Source organism: Cetorhinus maximus, chromosome 5 (assembly GCF_964194155.1).
Source record: "Cetorhinus maximus chromosome 5, sCetMax3.hap1.1, whole genome shotgun sequence".
Classification (NCBI taxonomy): Eukaryota; Metazoa; Chordata; class Chondrichthyes; order Lamniformes; family Cetorhinidae; genus Cetorhinus; species Cetorhinus maximus.
Genome location: NC_135883.1, coordinates 28,153,332 through 28,172,851, shown reverse-complemented (window position 1 = coordinate 28,172,851; position 19,520 = coordinate 28,153,332). Strand labels below are relative to the sequence as shown.

Sequence of the window (19,520 nt, the reverse complement as noted above, 5' to 3'; positions counted from 1 at the left end):
GTGAAGATCATGTCTGTTGCGCCCCTTAGTGTGCGAAATCCACATTGCGACTCTGGGAGGAGCTCTTCAGTCACAAAGAAGGCGATTAAGGAGGATTCTTGCGATGACCTTCCCTGTGGCCGACAGCAGGAAGGTTCCCCCATAGTTATTGCAGTCAAACTTGTTACCTTTTTTGAAGATGGTCGTGGTTACGGCATCTCTGAGATCTTCTGCATGCTCTCCTATGCACTTTGCAGCTAGCCTGTATGGAGGTAACAGCACCATTCATGACTGTACCTTAGGATCTGCAAATAGTTAAAGGTTAACAATAAAGGGTTCATATTTAAATGTACAAGTCTCAAGATCTCATCTTTGAGATATCTAAAGAACCAATATTATAACATAGTAGCTTGAGACACCATCGTGCACCATAATATAATATGGTTGGCAGCGGTGGGATATCAGCGCTATCAGCATAGTGCAACAAATCTCACATTAGAGTAACATGGTAAATTATACTACAAAGACGGGCATGGACAAGGGAGCACTAACTAGTGAAACCTTAGCCTCCCTAAGACGCAGACTATTGAGAATTGTAGCCTGGAAAATGCAGGTAAAAGTTTCTCCTAAGGTCAAGAAGCCCAAGGTACTCCAGATTCTTTTAGAGAATTTAGACCCCAGTCCCTATCCAGAACAGATAGAAGAATCAAAACCAACAACTGCTTGGAGACCTCTATTCAGGATAATTGCCCTAGGCACAAAATGCCTAGCCACAAAATGGAGCTGGAAAGGAGACGACTAAAAGAGGAGTTCCAGGAGATGGAACAAGTGAGAGAGTGGGCTCACCAGCAAAAGATGCTGGAGATAACAAAAGCTCAAGAAACAGAGGGAATTCCAGAAGGAGTTGGAAAGGAGACCGAGGGAATTAGCTATATTACAGGGAAATGACTTGGTGAGGTCCCAAGCGCTGTGCCCCGAGAAGCCAGAACAGTCCAGAGAGACTGGGCAAACTGATTTCAGCAAAGCTGTGCTGAGAGGCAGGAGGCTGATAAAAGTTCAGAGGCCCTGCATGGGATGCGAAAGAACCCATTAGGGATAAGGTGGCTCACTACCTGGATTTAAAAAGGCTGAGATTAGGCCAGTAAAATTCAAAAGGGTTGGGGAAAATGGATTTCAAAAGGGATGAAGGGAGTGAGCCAGATGTGGAATTGGCCAACGCCACCTTTGCTAAATTTAACAGGGAACGGGGTCATTCCCAGGCAGCAAAACTGATAGTGAGGGAGCTGCCTCACACAGTCAGAAAGAGCCACGTGGCAGAGCAGTAGAAGCTAGGCAGTCCCATGTGAGCCAGGGTGTCCCAGAGGACATGGGACCAGACAGGGATTGGCCCACCCCTACAGTAACTACACTGGGGAAGTACAATTTCTCTGAGGATCCCTGAGGTCCCAGCATCAATTTTGGGAGACTGCTATTATGCTGGCAGATAAGGAGAAAAGAAGTTATTGCTGCACAGCATTCAGCAGAGGGCACTACATACTGCAAGAGAAAATACAAGCTGGAGATTTCCATTCTTTGAAAGATATGTTCAAACATACTTAATGGTTTTAACTATCTGAAGCAGTATTCCATGCATAATGGGAGCAGTTAGGAGTGCAAAGTTGTGAAATGACAGTTGTGCTAATTTTATCTATGGGTGTCATCTCTTTATATCTAAGGATTTTTTCTACCTTATACTATTTGCATTCAGTTTGTCTGTCAGTAACTCTGACAGCAATAATTGTTTGAAGGAGTTGGTTTGAATGTTCGTCCTTTAAGATTTATGTTACTTTATAGCCCATTTTGTACCACGTCTCTCATTAAGTTGGGGATACGGGCATTGAAAAACCTGCAGGCTGTGATCGCAGCTGCCACATCAGGATTATTTGGGCTCTCCACCCTTGGAATTTTTAAATTATTATTGGTTCTTGGGATGTTGGTATTACTGGCAAGTCCCCATTTATAGCCTGGGTTGCTCTGAGGTGATGTTACTGGGCCTTCTCCTTGAACTGCTGGAGCCTTTGTTTTGATGGTGGTCCCTCAATGATGTTAGGTAGGTGAGCACCTTTAAAATATTAGGACTCTGGATGGTTTCCTGTGGAACTCCTACAGTGATGACCTTGGACTGGATTGGCTGGCTTACACACAAAACCACTTTTCTTTGCACCAGATATGATTGTAGCCACTGGTTTTAACCTTTAATTTCCATTGATACCAACTTTGCTAGGGCTCTTTTGTGCCATACTAGCTTAATTGCTGTCTAGATGTTGCAGGAAGCTACTCTCACTGCGACATTCAGCTCTTGCATTTGTTGACGTCTCATTAACTTCTCGGCAATGATTCACTAATTGGCCAAGTTAGATTTATCCTACCTTTTTGTAGCTCAGGTATATCTGGGTAACCTTCCACATTGTCAGCTAGTTGCTCGGGGTGGGGGATCAGGTGAAAGGATTGATGATGAGAAGAAGTGAAGCTCTGAATGTGCTGGTTAGAATGGTCACTGGAAAGAGGGGAATGAGGCAATTGAGTTGATTCTTTTGAGCAGATCAGCAGCAAGTGCCACAGTGGCTATGAGAGGGTAGAGCAGAAAGGGACTCCGAGAAGAAATGCAAGTCTGTGGGTTGGAGTACGTTTACAGTCAAAGAGCCACATGGCAGAGCAGGAGAAGCTAGGCAGCCCCATGTGAGCCAGGGTGTACCAGAGGACATGGGACCGAATAGAGGCTGGCCCAACCCTACAGTTACTAAATTGGGTAGGTACAATTTCTCTGAGGATCCCTGAAGTCCCAGCATCAATTTTGGGAGACTGCTATTATGCTGTCATGTAAGGAGAAAATAAGTTGTTGCAACTTTCTAAAGGTGCCCTATTTTGTTATTTTCATGGTCAGAAGATTGCAGGTTCAAGCCCCAATTTAGGTTTTGAGAACGGGATGGGGCCTGTCATTGCAGCGCATTGAGGAAGCGCTGCATTCTTGGACGTGATCTCTTCATTTGAAATGCTAAACGGGGGGTCAGTGGGGAGAAAAAGTCTAAATAGAAACTCTATCTATTGAAGCTGAGATAAAAGATTTTATGACACAATTGGAAGAAGAGTAAGGAGGTCATCCTGTGTCTTGGCCAACATTCCTCCCTCAACCAACTCTTAACTGGTCATTTATTTTATTTACTATTTGAGAGACCTTGTGTACAAATTGATCTGTCTGCTTAACTAATCACGGTGACTGCATTTCAAAAGTAATTCCTTGAATGTGACTTGCCTTGGTTCATCCTAAGAATAGGAGAAGAAGCTATGTGGATGCATTTAGTTATTGCTGAAAAGAGAGACCTGTTGCCAAGGCTTTTTTGTCATGCAATTATCAGGACAAATGTAAGAATGCTATTTCAAAAGATCACAACAATTTATACTGCAGGAGAACAGGGTGCTGATTGGTTGGCAAGTCAACTCTGATTGTCCGAGGTATTGTCGCAGCAAAAGCAACAGGTTCCCTCCTCATTCAAAGAAGGCTCAAGGCTTGAACATATCCCTTTTGTTTGCAGAAAACTGATCCCTGTGTATGAAGTATATCACTTCTAACAAGCGTAGATGAGCTACGTTACAAGATCAACTGATTATATTAAATTGGGTGTGAGCGCACTCAGGATTGTTCAGCAGGTGCTGCCCAATCACAGAATTATATCTAATAGTAGATGTTTTGTTGGGTTTTGCAAGTGCAGACTGGTTGAGTATAATCTGTACTCTGTCTATTACGAGCAACCAAAAGATCATGCTGTTTAATTTGATCAACCAATCGTTGGGACGTATGGCCTACATACCTGGTAACACACCAGCACTGAAATTCATACGCTATATTCCTCAATTATGTGGGTGGCATGGCTCTAAATGTGTAAATGGTGTAAATGCCGAATGAGATTAATTCATCATCATTAATTAAGGGGAAGATGGTGGGGTAGTGGTAATGTCACTGGGCTAGTAATCCAGAGGCCCAGGCTAACACTATGGGCATAAGGGTTCAAATACCACCATGGCAGCTGGAATTTAAAATCAATATTTGGAATTGAAAGCTAGTCTCAGTAATGGTGACCATGACAACTATCATCGATTGTTGTAAAAACCCATCTGGTTCACTAATGTCCTTTAGGGAAGGAAATATGCCATCATATGGCCTACATGTGACTCCAGGTCCACAGCATTGTGGTTGACTTTTAACTGCTCTCTGCAATGGCCTGGCAAGCCACTCAGTTCAAGGTCAATTAGGGATGGGCAACAAATGCTGGCCTTGCAAGTGATGCCCACATCCCATAAAATAATACATTTTTAAAATTCCAAAGGAGACACAGTTCATAAGTTAAAGTCTGCTGAAAAGTGATTTGCACATCTGATCTAGAGATTGAGGGCTAATTATGCAGCACACAGCTCGTGATCAAGGGCCACACTGGCGATGAGCATGGACTGCAAAATTAGAGCTATAAACTTCATCAGTGCAATCTCTTCCAGTGAAGCTCTATGTTGGAAATGGAACCTTGCAAAATTAACCACTCCATTTCCCACTTTCACAGTATAGTATTGAAACTATAATAAGTGCCATAATTTACTGGGGTCACATGACAAGCTAAAAGTATTTTTCTGCTTTACTACTTTATCACTAACTTAGTGAGGTTCCTGACTGCTTCCTATCACAGATTTTCATCTCGGTCAACTGTCTCAGCACAGACTTCTCATCTCAAAAAGGAGTCAAAGGGCTACCATTGAACATCCAGATCGACACGTACAGTTACAACACCCGAAGCAACAAACCCATCCACAGGGCCTATTGTCAGATTAAAGTCTTCTGTGACAAGGTATGCTGGTGGACTAAGGGGCCTAATTTTATCCTTTATGGTGCTATTTTTGACAAACAAAGATCACCAATTCTGACAATGTGGCGAGTTTGCACCAAGTACTAAATTGCTGTAAAACCAAATGCTGGAGGCATACATTTGTGATGTTTCCTTATATATAAGCAATAAGGAAATGATTGAGTACCTTGTTTATTGAGCAGCAGCAGCATTACTTCCTCCACCATTTTATACTTTGTGATTGGAAGTATTGGCTGTGATGTTCAGCCAAGAGTTTTAGTTCCCAGCCCTCCTTGCACCTGGGATTGCATGGGCCAATGAAGGAGCATTTACTCTTCCGTAGCTTTTAATGGAACAACTTGTCCCATCAGGAGTGGCACCTTGCAAATTCCTCCCTTATGGTGGCTGAATCATCACAAGTATATGTACAACTGTGACTACACTTCTAAAAAGTGCTTCATTGGCTGTAAAGCAATCTGGGATGACCTGAGATTGTCAAAAGTGCGATATAAATGCAAGTCTTTCTTTACATTAAATAATGTTTAGCACAAAATAAGTTTGGTAGATTGCAAAATATCATGGCAGCTGAGCAACAGTATAAGGATTGACATCTTATTGCAAGCTTATATAAAGTTACAACTTTGTTGTGCACATTACCCACAATGTGTAACAGAGCAAATAGTACATTGTCTACAAAGAGAAGAGGTGTGATGATCAAAGTGGCCTTTTGCGATATTTACATTCCTATACAATTGCAAAATAGATGATAAATGCACACGAATGTGAAGAAAATAACAGCACCACTTTCTAAATGCCAGCCTTGTTTGGGTAGCAGCCTCAAAGGCAAATTTAGAATTATTTAAAAGATAATGCAGGTAATTTTGACGTTTGATAGTGTAAAATGATTATATCAGACTGGCCATCTGTTATACATCAATTAAGGTCAATAGAAATAAAAATTGGGAGAAGTGTAAAATGTGTGCCCATTTAATACTGTTTACCAAAGTTAAACTTACCCCCAAACTACCTATTCACCAACTAGTTCCTCTGTTTTGTTTTTGAGACATACCACAAAAATAGGTCACATTCTTCTCCTTGTGGTTCTTTGCACAATTTCAATAGGCCAGAGATAGATATCGCAATGCAAAAATTGGATGCTATTTACAGTGTATGCTATGGGTATATTGTCTTTTATTTGCTTACTATTTTACAAACCAATACAATACCAGGGATTCTTTCCAGTGAACACCTGACCAATACTTAGTTACAAATAATTCAGGTGGAGGAAGGAAAGCCATTTCTTAGTGCTAAGTAACTGGTGTTGCAGACTGAACTCACGTATGCAGGGGCATGTGCTGCGATATAACTATGTGCGAGGAGTTATGTTGGTGGCCATGTTATTGAGATGATCTGCTGAAAATACCTTTTGCTTTAACACAGTGTAAATAATCTTCGAAACTGTAGTAAGTTAATACATGTTTTTTTTTCCACCTGACATTGACTTTACAGGGTGCTGAACGAAAGATACGGGACGAGGAGCGTAAACAATCTCGTAAAAAGACCAAACCCAATGATGGCAGTTCCCATCTAAACACCTGTGAGTACTGAAGGATATAAAGGTTACAAAACCAGACGAATACATGTGGACATTGTAAAGAGTAAAAGCTCCCTGTTGGTTTGTGCACAGACTTTTTGGGTTCCAGATTAATCTTGATTAATTTTGATTTTTTGTAAAGAAGTGACAATCAGTTTTTCAAATCAGAACAACCTATGAATTTTGCAAATATCTTATTTTTTCAAATTGACCTATACACGAGATTTGCTGCATTTTTCAAATCATTGAAACTTAGGGTAAAATTTTCAAAAGATGGTCCCTGCCAAAATGGTGGGAACTGTAGTGGGTTGGGAACCCATTACAGCTTCAGCGGGCTTTGCCAAGGCTTTTTAGCTGAACCGAGGCATAAGCATCATGTCTCCAAGTTCCCGGTCAATCTAAGAGGGTGGGCATGATAACATGCCAGATTTGTCAAAAGGAGAGGTTTCTAATTATAGGGACCCGTATGGGTTATAAGGGCTACGAGAGTGGAGAGGAGACCTGGGAAAGCTGTCCCCCCGCCCCCCACCACCTCACCACTACCTCCACTGAAGATCTCATTCATACCTGGAGGTTCTGCTGTAAGATCCGAGGGAATACAACAAGGTGATCTTCCACAAGGGTGGATGGAAGAGGCTAACCTCTCCAACTAAGCTGGCACGTGTGGAAGTGACCACAGAAGTCGGCAGCAAGACTGTTGTCCCTCCAGCCAGGAGATGGTGCACCAAGAGGAACCAAAACCTCAGGGGGGCAGGAAAGGTGAGTAGCATAAGATGTTCAGATGCCAAGCCCCCCAACATTGACTTGCTCCACATTCTCCTGCACAGCAGACCTCAGTACAACACACTTGCAGTTGCATTCATTCCCCTCTCTCCAGACATTTCCCATCCCTATCTGAGCAGCCAACGCTCGTACTTACTCTCATCCTATTGTCCACTCGCACCCAGGCCTCGCAGATACCCTGCACAAATGTTGTTCTTCCCTCCAATCCACACAAGCCATTACAAGCACTTGTACCTCCCTGCTTTCCTTGCAGGAGAAGGAAGGACTCCAATTTGGCGAAAGGCAGAGACTTTAGGGATAGGGGTGGTGTTGGAGGATGGTTTTGGGCTGGTGGTTGCCCTGCTGTGATAAGCACCTTGACAGCCTCAGGCAGTACGTGTCTACTTGACAACTGGGGAAGCAGATCTTGTTCCAGGAGGCTGCAGATGTCAGCAGCTGCTGTGAAAACCTGACCCTCCTGAGGCATTGGTGCTTTATGACAGGTCATGAAAACTGATCCTCTGCCTGTAGACCCTGTGTTGGGAGTTTCACCTCCTTTCAGTTGGATCTCTATATCTATTCCCTCTGTCCTGTAGAGCAGCATGTGGCTGAGGCTGTGCATGCTGGTGCTGGTCCCCCATTGCTGCTGCTTTTGCTGCTCCTCTTGCTCTTCCAACAGAAGTGCAAGTTAGAGCTGCATAAATTGCTCCCATGCCGTAGTGAAGGCTGGCAGTAGGGAAACGCAGCTGAAGGTGAGCGAAGTACTGGAGAGGCGAAGAACCTTCCAAGAAGTTGGCAATTGCTAGTCGAGCACTGAAAGCACTCTGAGGAGTGGGTGCTGTGAACAGCAGCCTCTCACCTGGCCATGGCTGGAGCTCTTCAGTTTCACTGATCAGAGGCTTCCCAGCTTGTCAGTTTCACTACAGGAAACTCTTCCCTCTGTGCAGTTGTCTTGGTGACCCTGGCAAGTTGCTGACAGCTTGAGGAACAGGTCCACAGGTTGTGGTTAAAATAGCACTTAATTAATTATTAAAATATTTAACTGACTGACCCAAAAATTGCACAGACGTTCCCCACTCACCTTCAAACCCATTTGGATGAAATCTGGAAGTGGGCAGGATAATGTCAGGATCCCGACCCAAGATCATTTTTAGAGGAGTTAACTCCCTACACACACCCAAACCCACCTCCCTTTGCCTGTCAAAATTTCCCCGATACTTTTGGTTTCTCTGCCATGTGGACTAATGGAATAATTGGTAATATTAGTATTTCACTTGTGGAAGTTATTGGATTGTATAAATAGTGAGGAGTAGTTATACTGTAGATTTCAGAAGTGTGATGGTCCAAGCATATGGACATTGCTCTATTATTTTTAACAAGTACTGTTACAGACACAATCTTATACCAACCAACTTCTGAACAGTGACCAGTTATGATCATTGAATGGAAGGCATCTTAACATTTAATCATCCACGGATTTCAAGTTTTCTGGTTGATTTTTCTTTCAAAAATATGTAATTTAGAAGAAATCCTCAACCATGTCACTTCAAATTGTAATGGTTCAAATCCCAACCACTGCAATTCATCACTGGTCGTTGCATAATCCTTTTTTATTACTCTCTTCTTGTGATTTCTGTTTTCAGTCCAGGACCAAAAGTTGCAGCTGATCCCCAACTTCAAGCAGACGGAGGCCACTATCTTCAAATCCATTCCTGACTTTGTCACTCAGCCAGTTCTTTTCATTCCTGATGTGCAGCAACGCACTGTGCATGTATGTCTCTCCTTTTGTTTGACAGTAGCATAATGCATTACCTGACAACACTGCTGCATTTTCTAGATAGGCGTCTGACATTTCCCTCTTTAGTTGCAGTATAAACAATGTTTTTCTGATGAAATAAGAGTTGAACATGAGTGGCCCGTGACATTGTATATTTTGTATTTAAAAATTGTTTACAATTAATACTTAATTGCTATTGTTGGATTTGTGATTTTAATAGATTATGCATTCTATTTTATCAAACGCATTAAAAAATCTGCCTCCTCTAGGATTACAGAAATTATTTATACTTTATTATAGGAGCTTATAAGCAGATGAGTTTTGCTTCTCAAATCAACTTAAGCTCATCTACATCAATCATCTAAATGCTGCCCCTCAGCAATATCATCTGAAAACAGAGCATCAGTTTCCACATGTACACTGACAATGCCTGGCTCTGCCTCACCACCATCTTTCTCGACCCTTTCTGTCTCCCAATTGTCACATTGCTTAACAGGTATCCAGTACTGGATGAGTAGAAATGTCCTCCACCTAAATATTGGGAAGACTGAAGTCGCTATCTTTGATCCCCGCCACAAACTCCGTTCTCTAGCCATCAATTCCATCCATCTCTCTGACAACCGTTAGAAGTTGAATCACATTGTTTAAAGCCTTGGTGTCACATTTGACCCTGAGATGAGTTTCAACCACACATCGTGCCATCACGAAAACTGCTAATTTTCACCTACGTGACTCCGCCCTACTCTGTCTTTGCCTCCACTCTTCTGCTGCTTACACCCTCATTCATACCTTTGTTCCCTCTAAACTTGACCATTCCAACACTCTCTGGGCCAGCCTCCCACATTCTAACCTCTATAACTTTGAGGTCACCTCAAATTCACCCATCAATCCAGTGATTGCTGACCTACTTTGGGTCCCAGTTAAGTAATGCCTCAATTTTAGAATTCACAGTTTTGTGTCCAAATCCCTCCATGGCGTTAGTCCTCCCTATCTCTGTTATTTTCTCCAGCCCTCTGAGACCTCCTTGCTCCTCTAATTCCAACCTCATGAGCATCCCTGATTTTAATTGCTGCACCATTGATGGTTGTACCTTCAGCTGCCTAGCCTAAGCTCTCAAATTCCCCCTCTAAACCTCTCCTTCTCTCTTTTCTCTATTACGCTTCTTAAAACCTTCGATTTGACCAAGTTTTTGGTCGTCTGCCCTAATATCTTTTTATGTGACTTGGTGTTAAATTTATAATGCTGCTGTGAAATGCCTTGGGACATTTTATTGCATTAAAGGTGTCATATAAATGTAAGCTGTTGTTGCAAGCTCATCAAGACTTTTGGTTAGTTAATTCCAAACTTGTGGATTGGTTGGTAGAAGCAGGGATATTGAAGTTAATAAACTTTATGATGATGGTAATTTTAGTAATGGTATCCTGTGCCTTTTCACAGGGATTCCCTGTTGGATCAGACGATCTAGAAGGTGAAGGGTAAGTTTGTTCTTCAATTAATTTCAAAGTTCGTGCCAATATTGTTATGATCCCCGAAGGGACCAACAAATTTTAAGAAGAGATGAATTCTCCAGCGACCAATGGAAATGATTGAATGACCAGATTTAACATTTTTAAGATCTTTACAGTAAACTAAATTAAAATCAAACATTACTTAAGGGAAGGTACTTCCCTATTAACTAACATAACCAAAATATTCTTTGAGATGTTTTTACTTTATGCCAAGCTACCAGCAGACATGGAGCCTTAAAAATTAGGTTCCATGCTCCTCCTGGCTTTGCAGCAAGCTCTCTTCACCCTGCCATGCCAGGACAAGTCTTCTAATGTTCTTTGAAAATTGTTCCATTCAGTCACTGAGTATCTCTGAACCAACTTCCATCTATAGGGCCCCCTCTGGTGACTCCTTGTCCCTTAAATTTCCACAAGTCCCATCTCTTCAAATAGCGAAACAGTTCTCACCAGCATCCTACTTGGTGGGTAACAGAAAAATTGACTTCTGCATGGCTCTTCACAGCAGTCTGCTCCTTGCTCCACACAACTTTGAGTTCTCTCTCCCTCTCTATCTCTCTTCCCCTCTCTATTTCCCCCTTTCTTTCTTTGTCTTTCTTTCTTTCTCTCTCTCCCTCCCTCTCTCTCTCTTTGCCCCCATCTCTCTTTGTTTGTCTTTCTCTCCCAGTCTCCTCTCTCTATCTCTCTCTCCTCCCCTCCCCCCGCCCCCCCACCGGTCTGTCTCCCTCCTCTCCCCCTGTCTCTCTCCCTCCTCTCCCCCCTGTCTCTCTCCCTCCTCTCCCCCCTGTCTCTCCCCCTCCTCTCCCCCCATGTCTCTCCCCTCCTCCTCCTCCCCCCGTCTCTCTCCCTCCTCCTCCTCCCCCCGTCTCTCTCCCTCCTCCTCCTCCCCCCGTCTCTCTTCCTCCTCCTCCTCCTCCCCCGTCTCTCTTCCTCCTCCTCCTCCCCCGTCTCTCTCCCTCCTCCTCCTCCCCCCCCAGTCTCTCTCCCTCCTCCTCCTCCCCCCCCAGTCTCTCTCCCCCCTCCTCCTCCCCCCCCAGTCTCTCTCCCTCTTCCTCCCCCCCGTCTCTCTCCCTCCTCCTCCCCCCGTCTCTCTCCCTCCTCCTCCTCCCCGTCTCTCTCTCTCCTCCTCCTCCCCCCCCAGTCTCTCTCCCCCCTCCTCCTCCCCCCCAGTCTCTCTCCCTCTTCCTCCCCCCCGTCTCTCTCCGTCCTCCTCCCCCCCGGCTCTCTCCCTCCTCCTCCCCACCGTCTCTCTCCCTCCTCCTCCTCCCCCCGTCTCTCTCCCTCCTACTCCTCCCCCCCCCAGTCTCTCTCCCCCCTCCTCCTCCCCCCCAGTCTCTCTCCCTCCTCCTCCCCCCCGTCTCTCTCCCTCCTCCTCCCCCCGTCTCTCTCCCTCCTCCTCCTCCCTGTCTCTCTCCCTCCTCCTCCCCCCCGTCTCTCCCCCCCACCTCCTCCCCCCCACCCCGTCTCTCTCCCTCCTCCTCCTCCCCCCCGTCTCTCTCCCTCCTCCACCTCCCCCGTCTCGCTCCCTCCTCCTCCCCCCGTCTCTCTCCCTCCTCCTCCCCGTCTCTCTCCCTCCTCCTCCTCCCCGTCTCTCTCCCTCCTCCTCCTCCCCCCGTCTCTCTCCCTCCTCCTCCTCCCGCCCGTCTCTCCCTCCTCCCCCCCCGTCTCTCTCCCTCCTCCCCCGTCTCTCTCCCTCCTCCCCCCTCGTCTCTCTCCCTCCTCCCCCCCGTCTCTCTCCCTCCTCCTCCTCCCCCCCATCTCTCTCCCTCCTCCTCCTCCCCCTGTCTCTCTCCCCCCTCCTCCTCCTCCCCCCATCTCTCTCCCTCCTCCTCCCCCCCGTCTCTCTCCCTCCTCCTCCTCCCCCCCGTCTCTCGCCCTCCTCCTCCTCCCCCCCCGTCTCTCTCCCTCCTCCTCCTCCCCCGCGCCTCTCCCTCCTCCTCCTCCTCCTCCCCCCGTCTCTCTCCCTCCTCCTCCCCCGTCGCTCTCCCTCCTCCTCCTCCTCCCCCCCGCCTCTCTCCCTCCTCCTCCTCCTCCCCCCGTCTCTCCCCATCCTCCTCCTCCCCCCCCGTCTCTCTCCTCCTCCACCCCCCGTCTCTCTCCCTCCTCCTCCCCCCCGTCTCTCTCCCTCCTCCTCCTCCCCCCCGTCTCTCTCCCTCCTCCTCCTCCCCCCGTCTCTCTCCCTCCTCCTCCTCCCCCCCGCCCCTCCCTCCTCCTCCTCCCCCCCGTCTCTCTCCCTCCTCCTCCCCCTGTCTCTCTCCCTCCTCCTCCTCCTCCCCCCCGTCTCTCTCCCTCCTCCTCCTCCTCCCCACCGTCTCTCCCCATCCTCCTCCTCCCCCCCCCGTCTCTCTCCCCCATCCTCCACCTCCCCCCGTCTCTCTGCCTCCTCCTCCTCCCCCCCTCCTCCTCCTCCTCCTCCCCCGTCTCTCTCTCCCTCCTCCTCCTCCTCCCCCCCGTCTCTCTCCCTCCTCCTCCTCCCCCCACCTCCAGAAAAACAGCTGCTCCTCTTCATGATAAGGGTCTGCGAACTGTCACTTGATTTTCAGTAGGTTTTGTTTACAAGTCACAGGGGCCTGCCTCCAGGCTGAGTTTAATATGATCACCATCCAGCTATTCAGGATACTCTATTTCACTTCAAATGAAAGAATACAGTTTTAAAACATAACTATCTTATAAAGTCTTGAATTGTAACATATAGTTCACTCTTGGTTTGCTTTGTTCACTTTTGTCTTTGAATGTGTTTTTTGTCCTAGGTAGACTGCAATACAATAAAGTTGCCAGTACCAACAGCATGTTTGATGCTGTGTGCTATACAGCAGCTCTGAGTGAGGGAAAGCAGAGGTTTCTTTAAAACCAGTTTTCCTCCTTCTCTAGAAGTGATGACTGTATTAAATAGAGAACGGTTCTAGCTCAAAGCGATCACTTTGTAGAGTTTCCCCATGCAATGTGTGTCAGCAGGCAATTTAGCTTCGGTGTGCATCACAAGGCTGGTCCTGTACTCACCCAGTGTCATTGGTTAGGTAGCCATCAGGGGAGGTAGAGGCTGATTATTTACCCCCAATTCCCTCATAATATGGTTGGTGTTGTCTATGCTTGCTGGGCCACAGTGAGGTGGGGAGAGCGGGAGATAGAAAGGAGCCTGTACAAGCATGTCTGATACATATGTAGTACACTGACTCCCAACTTCTGATTGGCAGTGAACTTTCCATTAATTTGAAGAAAGCCGGTGATGTTGAATGATAGTGCACAATCCACCAGTGTTGTTTTTAATCTTCTATTGCAGTTCTGGGTCAGACAAATCAGGTAGGTCCCATGGTCAGTCTGTCCTTGTTTAACTGATCTTAGCCAGGGTAGCAGTGGGAGTACGTTAATTGGCCCTGAAGCCCCTGAGCTAGAAAGCAAAAACAACTAAGATGCCAGATCTTGTTTGTTGGTCAATGATCCCCTATTGGAAAGCATATTTGTGTGAACGTTAGATGAGGATAGACTGGGCATGGCTGCAATGCCACCTAGGTATGAAGCCTGTCAATATTCAGTGTCTTGGATCATGCTTGTGGATTGGTCACTTTTGGCCATGGTACCAAAGGGGCTACAACAGGCACTTGTCCAGCACAAGTTAGTACTTCCAGCAGTGGAGAAGAGAAATAATAATGAGGAAAGTTGAGAGGACAAAATTAAAATAGAATGAGCACTGTCTGTAGTTATATTGCAGCTCAGATGGAACAGGAGCAGTGTACAAGCACCTGGACCAGATTTGCCAAACAGTTTTATAAGTACTGTATCCCTTTAATGATTTCTTCCTGCACAAATTTTAGTAACAATTATATATGTAACCCTTTTGTTATATATTTGCTTATTTATATAGGTATATTTTTCTTGATGCTGATTTAAAGATGTAGGAATATTTTACCTATAAATATGCATTGCAATGAGTTAAACATTTATCCTAAGATCTTCTGCATGTTTCACTCTGATCATGCATCTGGAGCTAGAGAAACTGGTTAGACTTTATTTTTGAAAGTTACCAACAAAGTATGCAATACAGCAGATCTGTAGGGCTGTAAACTCCTCTTAAAACTTTTTTATTCACTGATAAACTGAGAAGAGAAAAGAATTGAGAAACAGGAAAGGAAGATTAATTATTTGTTTGACTTTTTCTTGCTCTGAATGATAGAGACAGTAGATTGGGGAAGACTAGTTGGGAGAAGGAACCTTGTTAAAACAAAATATTCAATAGGTATTTCCATAAATGTAGTTGTACAGAAACCTTACATTGACTATAATCCTCGTTGATTCGAATATTTAAACTATAGTCTCTTGTTTCCTTCTTTCAGCCTTTATCTCAAATACTTTGTGATGCTGTCATTTTAAATTCGAGTTGCTTTTATAGGATACCATTTGAAAAGATAAAGCACATAACATGTTTCTCATTAATATTTCCCTACCATCATGAGGACTAACCTCAGTCTTTAGTGGACATGCGCTCACTCTGCAGTAGATACACACTTACTTCACTATACAATGGGCTAGATATAGCTGCTGATAGTAACTGGCACAAACATTTTTCCACTAGGCTTTAACATTAAAATTGCCAAGTTTATAACTTTTCACCACTTTCTAGCTCTATAAATAAGGAGTTATCACTTAGACAGGAGGGGCTATCCTATCTGCCCAAACCCATTGTCTCTCTATACGGTACTATTACTGGTGACCAGAGGTGGCCAGACGAAAGCAGCTGTTATTCTTGGAGTAATGGTAGTTTTCTACCCACTAGGTGTACCTAGCACCTCATAGTTTGTCATGTCTTCTCCACCAATGTTGCCAACACCTACCTCTGCCGAGCAGTTTATCCTCTTTTTGCTTCTCATTGTTAGCTGGGTCCTCATGTAATGGCTAAAGGTGAACAGGAAAGAACAGTTTATGAAGGAGCAAGGTAGTTTTGATTGTATTTTAAGTCCTCAATTCAGAAGTAAAGCTGAACTGAGGGTACAAGATGAGTCAGAGCATCAAAAAGACATGCATTTTGAATTAAAGTCTCAGGTTGGTCCAGGCCAACTTGGACTTTTGTTAGCATTTGAAAGGCTAGTCTACCAAACATGTATCCCCTTGAGCTATCGCCATACGTTACTGTTTACTGTACCAAGTAATATCGGTCTCAATCTTTTTGAGTGCCCCTTATGCCTGTGCATATACATATCCTGTTTGTAATCAATTTTCAGCAAATCTGCAAATTTCACTTATTTCAACAATCTTTTTATACATTGTGAACTATGAAAATTGCAACTTGGACTACCCATACGGGAAAAATGTAGGAAAAACCATTTTTGGAAAATTGAATTCCTGATGAGTAACAATTTACCACTGGACTTCTGAACAGTACATGCAATTAATGTTTCAGGTCAGGGCTGAAAAGGGTGCCATACCTGCCTGATGAAGATTTTGGTTCGCCCAATAAGATCCTCAGGATAGAAGAACCAAATAAAGGTAAATATTTCTGGTAGCCTGGAGATATGGAGCACTATTGAGAGACTAGCTCCATTATTCCATCAAAAATATTATTGGGATGTAGTGGAAGTGAAAACTATACCAACTTTGTGAACTAAAAATGGTTTTTGGGAAGATGAGAGTGGCTTCCACCAATAAGTGATCTATTTTGGTTAGGGATGTAAGTTGTTCTATTTCATGCTTTTTAAAGAAAACCTTGTATAGGCTTGACGTGATACTGTGTGATAGCAGTGTCTCCTGGTCCCCTAGTGCTTCAGATTTAAAATCATTATCCACATGTTGAAATCCCTTCATAACATTACTACTACTTATGACTGTAACTCCCTCCTGCCTGACACCCACTTCCTAAACACACCATTCTTCTGATTTTTACCTTTTGCGAAATCCCCCTTTCTCTTCACGCCAAAATCGGCAGCTGCATGTTTCACATTTTATTATGTTGTTTACTTTGAAATGCAACGGGAGGATTTGTCTTGTTGGAACACGTTGTACACCTTTCTCACCTATTGTAGGCGGGCAAAGTCTAGACACACTTTTAACTCCAAATGCAGTAGAAACAAGGGATAATGACGCAATCAAGCTGCTACGAGAGCCTTGCTGAGATTCCTGGGGTTGCAATCCAGGTTGAGGGTGGGGTGGGGGGGGTGGGGGAGGGGGGGTTGAGTGTTTCCTCACTGGCACTCTAACCATTGCCACAAGGCTTATAGCACCAATCCTTTTCTGATATCTCTTTCCAGAAGCTTTCTATTCATATTAATAAATTATTCAAGGGTGCCACAAATAGGTGGATAGAATATGATTTAATTGATTTGTGAAGTGAAAGAGTTGAAATCTATTAGATAATTTCCCATGGGTGAGGAAATTCAATTGGCTGAAGTAAGCAGCACTTACATTAAATTTCCTTCAATGAAGGAGATAGATCATTTGATTGAAATAAATTGCATGCAGAATGGCTGTTACATTATTATGCTACAAGAAGCCCAGTTTAGTGACAGGGAGAGGATTCAGATCCAATGTGGTGAAGGGGGAGAAGATTTAGATAAGAGGAAAAAGTAGTAACATCAAAGAGTCTCTTCTGTGTAGGAATGCATGTGGTCGTATTCAGTCAGGATTTCTTACTGTCTTAATTACTTAAAATACTATTTGTTCTATTGAGTAGATGATTGTTGCTTGTTCTTGGATTCCCAGATAAAGAACAAAAGTAATTTTGTGAATATCATCCATAATGGCTATTGTCTAATGGCAGTACCACCCGTGGCAGTACAACTTGATCTGAGTATGGACAATCCCATTAACACATTAATGAGTGACTAGCACTGGCGATTAAGATATCCCTTAATCCTTCACTTCATTTTGCAAAACCTCTACAGCTTTTCCTCACATTTAAGTTTTATTTGCTTGCATTACTTTCATATAGTCCAATCTCCCTTTTATTTCAGCTTAGTTCTCTTCATTTTATTTGGCTTTTTGAGCCCCCCCCCCCCCCTTTTTATCCTAGGAGCTTAAATATGGGTGGTCAGAACAATGCAGTTAATATCAACTCTGCCTAAGCAAGAATTTGGTTAAAGTTATACATGTTTGTACACATTTTGTACGCAGCTTAAATCCTTGGGGAAATGTGGCACTCCTGAATTCCTTGCACCGTTAAATTAAAATATCTGGACACTAACAGCAACTTTTAGGCACCTAAAACTTGATGGCTAGACAATTACTTTATGGAGGCTCAGTGCTGGAAGTCTGATGAGATAGACTGGTGAATTTCCTGGGCCAGATCCATTTGCAGGCTCCTGGAGGTATTCACACCTGCACTTGAGAGCTTGCTGTTTCAGGTGAGTGGGGGAAGGTGTTGTTTGGGTAGGGGGTGGTGAGAATGGAATGCTTTCTGCTGCAAGAGACAAATGCTTGAAACAGTAAGCAATCTTGAAGATTATTTTTAGATATTCCGGAAGTTAAGAAAATGGCAAAACCTGTAATTCCATGGTGAAACAACCATTCCATGGTGTTGATATTGATTAATGTCATTGTGTTGGCTCAATTAAATCTCTGCGCTGTCCTGTAATATAAGGGTGTTCGGCAGAGTAAGGGTTAATATGGGACTGAAGAACAGTACCACCTACACAATGATGTAGAGAGTCACATGATAATATAATAGACTGCAGAGGAGAGTCTGGAAGGAGTTTGCGTGGAGGCAGCACTCATGCATGGCAAAAACTTGGATATGTATATAGTTATGGGTTAACAAACTGTTTACGTTTTAACCATACAAGCCTCCAAACCTCTCTGTGAAACGTCAAACAACCTTTACAACATGTCCCACCTTCCAAAGTTGGGCACCTGTTCAGAAAGTTTCTATTCATGGTGTCCAGTGTTGCCGAAGTGATAATGATGTGAAATAAGAGGTCACCCCATGAGTACCATGTCCAGCCAGGCTACCTATCTAAAATATAAAGCATACAAAAATTTGAGAAATGGAAGACTAGATCAAGCGACATTATTATTGGATTTTCTATTTAACCTTGAAAAATGATCCACCTTTTCATTTTATTTTATTTTATTTTTTTAAATTACTTTGAAGTAGATGTTCAGAAAAATTTAAGAGAATCTGTCAGAAAGCTGGGCCCAGATTTTGTAAAATATTTTGGGAGCAACTTTGCTTTTACCTGGGAGGTTGTACATTTTGTACAGGGTAGTTTGTTCAGTATTATACCACAGATGAGTGATGAGTGTTTAAATGACACATTATCCCATAAGTGCTTTCCAGCCTGTCACATGGAGCAGTTCTGGACTTGAAAAAGTTCATGCACCATGTGGAAGTAGAACCAAGCTCCCTCCATATAATGACTGTTATTTGTTGGATATTAGCTGGCAGCACAATGGTAAGCAAAGAGCATTTGGCACTGGGTGCGGCGTACTTTTCTAACTATGTATCTAAACCCAAACTTTGTTCACAAGCATTATATTTACAACCACTGGTATGCAGACTAGATCCAGCACTGGCCCAGAAAATTGGATAGCGGCAAGTTCCAAACTGTGTGACCTTCCTTCAGTTTGAATGCTGATTTTCAAATATTTAGTCAGTCAGGTTAACACTAGTTTCCTATTGATGTAGAACATCTACTCGGGCTCTGTCAAAGTCCCACCTGTGACATCAGTGGTAACAAGTTACTCGCTGCTTGCATCTTACGTTAAGGATATCATAAAATCCTGGTACTTTTAGCAAGCGTGAGCCCTCTTCAATCCCAAACTCTTCAAAAAAAAATAAAATAAAGACTATGTTGCATCTAGCTATCGAGCTTTAGTTAACAGTGCCAGAGAAGGCATCACAAATGTCTGGAAGTTCTATATGTTTTAATTTTATATTCATACTCTTACTGTCTGTTTTCAGTTTTGCTTTACGTCAGGAAGGAATGTGAAGAAGTCTTTGATGCACTAATGTTGAAAGCTCCTTCTCTGAAAGGCCTAATGGAGGCGGTAAGTAAAGGAACTTCCTCTTATTTCTCCTGATTTACTTCACTTACAGTAAATACAGG

The 19,520-nt window shown here is 43.9% G+C and overlaps 1 protein-coding gene across 4 annotated transcripts in view; it reads left to right on the top strand.

Moving 5' to 3' along the window:
* Positions 1 to 19,520, top strand: part of LOC144680539 (grainyhead-like protein 1 homolog) — a 104,490-nt gene that overhangs the window by 74,799 nt on the left and 10,171 nt on the right. For 3 of the 4 annotated variants that reach the window (XM_078541623.1, XM_078541624.1, XM_078541625.1), the window contains exons 10-15: positions 4,695 to 4,853; positions 6,360 to 6,447; positions 8,850 to 8,977; positions 10,421 to 10,458; positions 15,884 to 15,969; positions 19,376 to 19,461. In XM_078541623.1, the coding sequence (XP_078397749.1) occupies positions 4,695 to 4,853; positions 6,360 to 6,447; positions 8,850 to 8,977; positions 10,421 to 10,458; positions 15,884 to 15,969; positions 19,376 to 19,461 (585 nt within the window). The remainder of the gene's footprint in view (positions 1 to 4,694; positions 4,854 to 6,359; positions 6,448 to 8,849; positions 8,978 to 10,420; positions 10,459 to 15,883; positions 15,970 to 19,375; positions 19,462 to 19,520) is intronic. The other variant, XM_078541626.1, reaches the window with a different exon arrangement.